The following is a 10444-nucleotide window of genomic DNA, read 5'->3' as shown; positions in this document are numbered from 1 at the left end:
TGGGCCACTTCCTGTTCCCTTCCAGTTCAGCTGGTCTGGGCCACTTCCTGTTCCCTTCCAGTTCAGCTGGTCTGGGCCACTTCCTGTTCCCTTCCCTACTTCTGCTTTCTCTTCCTCCCTCTGCGTGTATCTTAATCCTCCAGTTTGCACGGACCCCAGCTCCCATGCCTCTTGGATGAACATCTCTTCCAGCTGGAGGGTTACTTAAAAATTTCTGTCTCCTGAATATCCCATAACATCCTACTGCAGATATTGGCCACCTTCCACTGAAAGGCCAAATCTTTTTTTTTTTTTTTTTTTTTGTAAATTTCTGGTAAATAAAGTTTTAGGGGAAGATAGCCAGGGCCCATTCATTTATGTATTGTCTGGGGCTGCTGTCATCTACAACAGTACAGTTGAGTAGTTATAGCCAAGATTCCGTAGCCCACAAAGCCTAAACTATTTACCTTCTAACCCTTGACAGAGTCCGTCTAACCCTGACTGCTGCCCTGCTGAATTTCTGTTAGATATTTATTCGGTGAACCACCACGTACTTAGCCTGGGACTGGGCCAGATTCTGGTGAACAGAGCACACCCACCACTTTCTCCCTGGCGTTTTATATGCCACATTTTATCCCCTGAATTAGTTCTCTTGTGCCCCCATCACACTTAGTAGGTCATCAGATATACACACAAAAAAATTAATTTACCCTGACCCTCAGGGCAGCAAGGGTTCAGAAATACTGAGACAACCTGGGCTAAACATATCTTTTCCTCAGTCGATCAGATAGACAACACCACTGAGCTTCATATTTATAGCCGTGCCTTCCAAGGACTGAGAAATGATCCTTCTTGTTTGTCTGGAACAGGCCTTTTCAAAATCAATGCAGAGTAGACAAATGGACTTGGGGAGGAGAAGCAGAACACACAGTCGTCCCTGGGAAATGAGCACCACTGAGCAAAATCATGCTTAGGTTTTCATCCCTACTTCATTTGCATTCTGGAATGTGCAGATTATTCAATTAAATGGCAGTTTCAAAGCTTCCTCCAGAGAGCCTGTGCATGAACCGTTCATGCTTTGTCCTTTGTCAGGCGGCAGGCTGAGGCTTTATTTTGGTAATTTAACTTCCAGTTATATCAAACAATGAAGGTGAAGGCTCGAGTTTTGGAAAATGTTGTTATTTTGTGAAGCACTTGGCTCTATGGAAGATGAAGACTTCTCTTAACTTGGTGCTGTGGAAAGAAGAGCTACTGACACGTTCCCTGGAAACCAGACTCCTCAGAAGAGGGGTGCCTTCCCCTTATCTTTGTTCAAGACATTTCTGCATGATAAAGAGCTCTCTTTGTGGGTGTTTCAGCAGAAGTCTGATTTCTTTTGTTTTAGAGGTACCACATCTCAGTAAATTGTGCTCTAAAAAAGGGTTGAAATGTATTAATTTGAGTTCTGTTTCTGTAAGGTTCTTGAATTAATAATTGAAAAGGAATTAAACAGCCCTTTATGACTTTAATTATTTTTATCAAGGTATAAATTTCTATCTGGAAAAATGCATAGTTCTTTAGCATACAATTCAGTGAGTACTCCCAGATGGATATACCTATGTAATCCATGCTTCATCAAGAAATGGACAGGAAGCACTCTGGTGGACCTCCCCTTTGACTCAAACTGATGCTCTAAGATGCACCTCCAGAATGTTATCATGATTGAATAGTAATTTTGCCTTTGCTAAAACTTCATATAAATGGAATCATATACATATGCTCTTTGTCTCCTGCTGCTTTAACTCATAATATTTGCAATATTCATTTATATTTTGAGTGTATCAGTAATTTGGTCCTAAGTAGTAGTCCATTGAGTGAATATATCATGTATTTGTTTAATCCTTGCACCTGTTAATGGACATTTGGCCTGTTGCTACTTTAAGAGCTTTTTTTTTTTTTTTTTTTTATGGAACGCTTCACGAATTTGCGTGTCATCTTTGCACAGGGGGCCGTACTAATCTTATCTGTATCTTTCCAATTTTAGTGTATGTGCTGCCAAAGCGAGCACATTTAGAGCTCTATTGATGGGAATTTCATGAACATTCACACAAATATTATTGTGGACATCTGATTTCATTTCCCTTGGGTAAATACCTGGGGTTTAAATTGCCAGGTCATATGCTAAATATACTTTAGTTCACAAGTTCGATATCAACCTGGATAAGAGTGAGATCCCATCTAACAGCTGGGTGGGCCCTTTGGCCAGCGTGTGTAGTCCTGGCTACTCAAGAGACTGAGGCACGGCGATCTCTTGTGCCCAAAAGTTTGAGGTTGCTGTGAGCTATAATGTCACAGCATTCTACCACAGGTGACCGAGTGAGACTCTGTCTCAAATAAAAGAAAAAAGTATACCTAAGTATTTCATGTTTTATGCTATTATTATAATTATATAATTATTATGTAAATACTATTATTTTCAATTTGAATTTTAAGTTCTTTGTTAGCATATAAAGATGCAGTAGAATTAAAAAAATATTAATCCTGTATTCTATGACCTTGTTAACTCTTAAAATGTTATAATACATTTTAGTGTTTTATATAGATTGGTATATTATCTGGATTCCTTAGGATTTTCTATATAGAAAATCATATTGCCTACAAATAAAGATTTTTTTCTTTTCTGATTTCAGTGCTTTTAATTGTTTTCTTGTCTAACTATATTTGCTAGAACCACCAGTACAATATTGAATGAAATTGGTTAGATATCTTTGCCTTGTTCCTGATCTAAGCAGGAAAACATTCAGTGTTTCTTTATCAGTATAATGTTAGCTGTAGATTTTTAATTAAAAAAGAACACCTATTTTTTCTAAGGTTGCAAACATTTTTTTCTATTTCTAATTTTCTGGGTGTTTTTATGATAAGCAATAATTGAATTTTGTCAAATACTTTTTCTACATCATATGATTTTTCTTCTCCATCATGTTAATGTGGTAAATTACATTGATTGATTATTAAAGTGTTAAACCAACCTTCAATTTCTGGGATTAATACAACTTGGTCATAATGTATTATACTTTTAAGTATAGGTGGATTTCATTTCACTCAATATTTTATTAAGATTTTTGTGTCCAGGTTCATGAGGAATATTTATGTGTAGGGTTTTTTGTTTGTTTGCTTGCTTTTGTTTTTGTTTGAGAGAGCATTGCCGAGGCTAGAGTGCAGTGGCATCATCATAGCTCTCTGTGACCTGGAAACTCCTGGGCTCATGCGATCTTTCTATCTCAGTCTCCCACTGGGACTACAGATGGGCACCGCCACGGCACCACCACGACCGGCTCATTTTTCTTTTTTCTATAGAGATACGGTCTCCCTCTTGCTCAGGCTTGTCTTGACCTCCTGGTCTCAAGCAATTTTCCTGCCTTGGACTCCCAAAGTACTAAAGTTTTAGGCATGAGCCACGATACCTGGCCAATGTGTTGTTTTTATTATGATTAATTTCAACACATTTTCCAACATCCATGACATTTTCTTCCTTGATACAAAGATTACTAAGATGTATGTTGTTTAATTTCTAAATCTTTAGGACATTTCTAGGTGCCATCTTTTACTGAATATTTAGATATCAATGATATTTTTATGACTATCATATATTGATTTCTAAATTTAGTCCATTCTTATGAGAGAAACTACTTTGTAGATTTTAGTGATTTTAAATTTATTTAGAGTCATTTCATGGCTCAGCTAGTGTATGTTCTGCAAAAGAAAGTGTGTTCTGCAGTTGATAGGCATGGGATTCTATAAATGTTAATTACATTAAGTAGGTAAATGTTGCTACATAGCCAACCCCTCCGTATAAATTCTGAGCACTGAGTTTCTTTTAAGCCTCCCTGGTAGACATGATTTCAGATGTGTTGTTACAGTTTGCTGCTGGAAGAATTAAGTGTGGCATGTGTGATTGCACTGGGACAGAATTTTTGGAAGTTTGCACCTAGATTACTCTGGACTTTGCTTCATGTTCCTCTTCCCTTTGGGGATTTTGCATTGTATCATTTCAGTATGATAAATCTTTTTAAAAGTCCAAATTTTGGTTTCATGTTTTTGCATTGATTTTCTGTTTTTAATTTCATTGATTTTTGCTTTGCAAGTTAAAAATAATATCACTTCATTTATTCTGCTTACTTTGGATTTAGTTGGCATTTCTTTTTCTACTTTCCTCAAGTAGAGCTTCAGTGATTGATTGTGGATCATTTTGCTCTTCTCATACGTGTGTTCAATGCTATAAATGTCCTTTTAAGCATTGCTCTTTCTGCTTCCACAAATTTTGATAAATTACATTTTCATTTTCACTTAGTTTAAAATTTCTTTCAAGACTTCTTCTTTGATCCATGTGTTTATTTACAAGTATGCTGTTTGATTTTCAAGTATTTTAGAATTTTTCAGCTATCTTTCTGTTATTGATTTCTAGTTTAATTTATTGTGCTCTTATAGCCTACTAGGTATGGGTTTTTTTTTTTTAAACATTTGTAGAGGTGTATTTTATGGCTGAGAATGTGGTCTATCTTGATGAGTGTTGCCATCAAACATCTTCACATTCTTAAGAAAAATGTGTGTTCTGCTCTTATTGGATGAAGTATTCTATAAATGCAGGTTAGATCCAACTGATAATGCCATTTAATGTAACTGTATTTTTTTTTTTTTTTACCAATTTTGTGAGTATGTCAATTGCTGATATAGAGGTAGATGTGTTGAATTCCTCAACTGTAATAGTGGATTCATCTAACTCTCCTTGCAGTTGTGTCAGTCTTTGCTTCATGTATTTTAACACTTTTGTTAGGTGCCTACAAATTAAGGATTGCTCTGTCCTCTTGGAGAATTGACTTCTTTATCAGTAAATAATGAGCATTCAGTATCTGATAATTTTCCTTGCTCTGAAGTTTGCTTTATTCAAAATTAAAATAGCTACTCTGATTTTCTTTTAATTTATGTTAGCATGGTATGTCTTTCTCCATCCCTTTACTTTTGATATATCTGTGTCTTTATGTTAAAAGTGGGTTTCCTGTGGGCAAAATATAGTTGGGTCTTGTTCTTTTATCCACTCTGACAGTCTCTGTCTTTCCATTGATGTGTTTAAACCATTCACATTTTATTGATATAGCTGGATTAATATTTACCATGATTATAATGATTTTCTATTCATTGTACTTGTTCTTTTCTTTAACTCATTTTCTGCCTTCTCTCGTTTGAATTGAGCATGTTATATGACTCAATTTTCACTCCTCTCTTAGCATATAAATATACATTCTCTTAAAATCATTTTGGTAGTTGCCCTAGAGTTTTCTGTATACATTTACAACTAATCTAAGTCTACTTTCATATGGCCCTATGCTACTTCATGGGTAGCACAGGTATCTTGTAACAGTGTCTTAGCCTACTTGTGCTACTATCAGAGAATACCTGAGACTGAGCAATTTATAAATAACAGAAATTTATTTTCTCACAGTTCTGGAGTTAGGAAGCCTGAGGTCAAAGGCACCAGAATGTTTGGTGTCTACTGAGGGCTGCTGTCTGCAAAGAGGCACTTTGATGCTGTGTCCTCTGGAGCAAGGAAAGCCATTTTCTCACATGGTCAAAGACAGACAGCAAAAGGGAAGAACTTTCTCTGTCACTCCCATTCATGGCCTGATCACCTCTTAATACCCCACAACTTAATATCATCGTATTGGCAACACCTGCATTTAGGGGACACATTCAAGTCACAGCACCAAGTAGTTCCCACTCCTCCCTCTGTTGTCATTCATTTCACTTATCCATGGACTATACTCACCCAGTAGTTAGTTGCTATGTTTATTTTGAACAAGCTGTTATATGTTCGATCACTTAAGAATAAGAGAAATGAAATATTTTATCTTTGTTTATTCCTACTCTAACACTCTTTTCACTATGTAAGTAAGTGTTTCAGACTTAGATAATTTCCCATTTCTTGCATGGCAACAGATTTCCTCATTTTGGTTTGTCTGAGAAAGTCTTTATTTCTCCTTCATTTTCAAGGGGTAACTTCACTAAATACAGAATTCTCGGGTGATAGGTTTCTTTTTTTCTTTGATCACTTTAAGGATTTCACTCCATTCTCTTCTTACTTACATAGTTTCTGAAGAGAAGTCTGATGTAATTCTTTTCCTTGTTCCTCTATAGGTAAAATCCACCCCCTGCCCCCCACCAGCTTCTTTCAGGATGTTTTCTTTGTCTTTGATTTTCTGCAATTTGAATATAATATATGTAGGGTAGACTTTTATAATATTCATTGTGCTTGTTGGTGTTCTCTGAGCTTCCTGGATCTGTGCTTTGATGTTTGTGATTAATTTTGGAAAGTGCTCAGCCATTTCAAATATTTCAAATATTTCTTCAATTTCTCTCTCTCTTTCTTTTCCATCTGGTCTTCCTATTACATGGGAACACATGTTACACTTTTTGCATTTTCCCACAATTCTTAGATATTCTATTCCTTCTTCCTTCTTCTCTTTGTTTCTCAGTTTGGGAAGTTTCTATTAGCATATCTTCAATCCCACTGATTATTTCCTCAGCTGTGTCCAGTATACTGATGATCCATCAAAGACGTTCTTCATTCCTATTACAGTTTTGTGATTTCTAGCATTTATTATTGATTCTCTCATAGAATATCTATCTCTCTGCTTGTGTTGCATCTGTCTTGCATATTATCTACTTTTTCCATTAGTCCACTTAGCTTATTGATCCTAGTTATTTTAAGGTCCTGGTCTGTTAATTCTGTCCACACCTGACGTTGGGCATCGTGCACAGTGGATACGAGCATTGACTCTGGAGATATACTGCCTGTGCTTGAATTCTGGCTCTGCTTATCAGCTGTGTAATCATCTTTCATGGAGCAAAAGTTGGCTATACCTTAGTTTCCTCATTTGTGAAGTGAGAAAACTCATAAAATCTACTTCATAACATTGTTAAGAGAACAAATAACACATGAAAAGCATTACAATAATTTCTGACACAAAATAAGCCTTCCGTATGTGTCATATGATGATGATACAGCCATTTGTAAAATGTGCCAGCACATTCCCATCTGAGGGCCTTCTGTTTGGGACATTTTCCCTATATGCCATCACTACTGGCTTCCTCCCCTCAATCAGTCTCTATGCAGACATCATTATAGCAATGAGGCCTGCCCCGAGCACCATATAAATACACAGTCCTTCTGCTTCTACTGTTCCACTTACTCTGCTTTATTATTTTTCCAAAGCAATTATGATGTTCTGGTATCTCATACAAGGTCAGACAACTAAGTTCATGAACTCATCCTAGGAAAAATGCTACATACCTCATTGATGAATATCACTATGGTCACCTTCAAGATACTCCCCTTGGGAAGCTATGCACGGATGCCAGCACCTGGTCTATACTTCAAAGCAATTTTGAAACTCTTTTCTGGAATGGCTGTTAGAGCTGTTGCCATATGAAGTCAGACAATTAAGTTTTTGAACCACCTTAGGAAAAGTGCCACATATCTCATTGCTGAATATCACTACGGTCACCTTCAAAGAACTCCCCTTGGCCATCTAGTGACTAAGGTGATATTCAGCGATGAGATATGTGGTACTTTTTCTAGGACAAGTTCGCAAACCAATTGTCCAATCATATATATTTACTTATTATCTTTTGTTGATTTTTAGCCTTCTTCAACTTAAATATATGCCACATAATGTCATGGTCTCTCTTAACTTTTAAAGAATTAAAATGCTTTTAGGGCAATTTCCTCTATATTCACGTAAGGAAGTATTATGTTGTCCCTTAAATTTGTGTTTTCTAAGAATATTTAATGACATTGGCAAATATTTATATATTGCATCACACATGTGCAAAAGCAGCCATACTCAATACCTAAGATTTAAAGAGATGTAAGCAGATCAGGTCCCTGAATGTAGGGGATGGCTTATAGCCTGTGCCCAGGTGTGTCTGAGTTCACGGCCCTCTGGCCTAAGCTGCATGTAATGTTCTTTGACTTTCTCTTTCAGTATGAATACTTCAATGCTGTGCTGATAAATGAAAGGGACAAAGACGGGAATTTTTTGGAGCTGGGAAAGGAATTCATCTTAGCCCCAAATGACCATTTTAATAATTTGCCCGTGAATATCAGTCTGAGTGACGTCCAAGTGCCAACAAACATGTACAACAAAGGTAAGACTCCTGGCCACTGTTCTTTTTAGAGGGTATAGAGTGAGGGGTTTGAGAAACAGGGTCTGGCTGGTTTTGGATAAGGGTTTTTTTTTGGCACAATTACAAGCTGAATGTGTCAAGTATCAACTGGATAACTGAAGGGTGTATGTTCTGTTCTGCCTAGAGATTCTGGGCTTGCTGTTTCCCCTATTGCTGTTTATATTAAGCTTTCTAACATGTAATCCGGGGTTGGTAAACCTTTTCTAAAAAGGACCAGATAGCAAATATCTTAGGCATTGCCAGCCATATGATCTCTCTGGTCACTACTCAGCTCTACAGTTCAGCCACAAAAGCATCCATAGACAATATATCAGTGGGCACTGCTGTGTGTCACTCAATCTTTTTATGAAAGAGAGACTAGATTTAACCTGTGGGCATAGTTTTCTGACCCCTGATGTAATCTCTTTTTTTCCTTCCTCTATTCTCTGGAATGATATTTTAGGGTTGGGGAGCTCCTGAGTTTGCAATGGAATCTGTTAGGTCTTTTTTTCTGATTACAATGCAACATGGACCTTAAGAATTTGTTATTTCCAGCCTTATGTACCTCACATCTAGACTTCATGTCGAAACTAGAGTTCTTTCTCCCAAATAGCCCTCTGCCCATTCCAATTGGAATTATAGTGGCCAAGGACTGGGTACTGATATCAGATGGCCTCTGGCTAGATCTTTTTCTGGCTGTGACTTTGGCTGTATCACTTTTCTTTTAGTTTTGAGTTTCCTCATCTCTGTCATATGAATACTAATCATGTCTGCCTCATTGGGTGGTTGTGTGGACTAAATGAGACAATGTTTATAAAGTATTTAAGCTGTAACCATCTTCATCTTATCATTACTGAGTAGAAGTATATTCTTTGTTTTACCTGAGAGGCTCCTTAAAAAAACAAAAGCACTATCCTCCTAGAAAAACTGTCTTCCTTTATATTGCACAAGAAAAAAACATGTGCCATTGTCTTCCATCGCAGTTTCAAAGATATTGGGACCAGTTTCTATCACAGCATCTGTTTCAATGTTATATACAAGGGTGCAAGAATTAAGAGCAAGGGCCATGGATTTGAATATTGCTCTTCCTCTGCTGGGGTGTGTGATCCTAAGCAAATAGCTTTGCCTCCAGAGCCTCAGTTTCCCTCTTTGTAAGACAGAGATAAAGGTACTGCCCTTTAGGAGATTCTGAGCAGGTATGCAATAATGCATTTGTGCCCCTTAGTGAAGCAGCATGGGGTAGCGGTGCATATTGGCTGTCACTGCTACTATGGGGAGGTGACATCAACATAAACTGTTCCTCTGAATGGTTCTAGGTCACTATTTAAAGAGTTTGGTCAGTGATTAAAGAGCATCCGACTCATTGTCTCTGAAACATTCTCTCTCTCTTACGCCTGTTCTTTGTGGTTGGATATCTGATCCCTCCTTTCCTGTGCCGTCTGTTATCCATCTCCATTTTGAAGGTTCAGTGGGGGCAGGATCCCCTCATTAACCATTCTGACAGTTTTCGGGGATCCTTCGGTAAGCCAGACATAGCCCCCTCCTCAAGGGGTTCACAGTTTAGTTGGGGGACAGACAGGTAATGAGGTAAGTAGAACGCTGTGTGTCATGTATTGGCCACAGCACCCAAGCCAGGGGACAGCAGGGGTGCCAATGAGGATGGGACCTCTCGAGTAATTCATGTGGGCAAAGACATGGGTGTATCTTTTTCTTTCCCTTAGAGAAAGTGATGTCAGTTTAAACTACTCCCAGTGAGCTCTGCACTGAGCTGTGTCCTGTGACTTCATCTTTACTTTGGACTCTTTCTTAGGGAATGAATAGACCAAGCCTTAGAGGGCTGAGCTCAGCTCTGTTTGGTTATGTTTACTCGTCCAAATGCTCTTGTTAGCTGATGAAGTCCCTGAGGAAAGTTGCTCCTTTTTGTGCAGTGTGGCTGGAAGAAAGCCACCTTCTCAGCATTAAATACATTCTCAACTGAAGATGAAAGAGGAACAAGATTTTACAGAGCCATTCCAGATATATAACAATCCAGAATGATAGTTTAAAATATGACAGCTGCTCCAAGCTTGCTTATGCTATTAGCGCCATTATAAAGATGTAATTGCACCTTAGACTTTAAATCGTATAATTGTGCCTTTTGATGGTAGCAACACATAAGGGAGATACCACTGGTCACACAGGCTATAGAATCATTCTTGTGAGGAACTCTAGGCAGAATCTTAATGGTCAGATTACTTGAGACATGGGATATAGATTATGACAT

The 10444-nt window shown here is 37.7% G+C and overlaps 1 protein-coding gene and 1 non-coding gene across 2 annotated transcripts in view; one reads left to right on the top strand and one right to left on the bottom strand.

Annotated features, from left to right (window-relative positions):
• Positions 1-10444, top strand: part of CACNA2D3 (calcium voltage-gated channel auxiliary subunit alpha2delta 3) — an 876027-nt gene that overhangs the window by 357905 nt on the left and 507678 nt on the right. Inside the window, exon 4 of the mRNA XM_003781696.2 lies at positions 8001-8163. Coding sequence (XP_003781744.2) covers positions 8001-8163 — 163 coding nt within the window. The remainder of the gene's footprint in view (positions 1-8000; positions 8164-10444) is intronic.
• On the bottom strand, positions 1919-2026 carry LOC111725759. Its single transcript, XR_002773744.1, has one exon. It is a non-coding gene; the product is annotated as a U6 spliceosomal RNA (small nuclear RNA).

Source organism: Otolemur garnettii, unplaced genomic scaffold (assembly GCF_000181295.1).
Source record: "Otolemur garnettii isolate 467f Iridium unplaced genomic scaffold, OtoGar3 scaffold00002, whole genome shotgun sequence".
Classification (NCBI taxonomy): Eukaryota; Metazoa; Chordata; class Mammalia; order Primates; family Galagidae; genus Otolemur; species Otolemur garnettii.
This window is presented reverse-complemented; position numbering and strand designations above follow the sequence as displayed.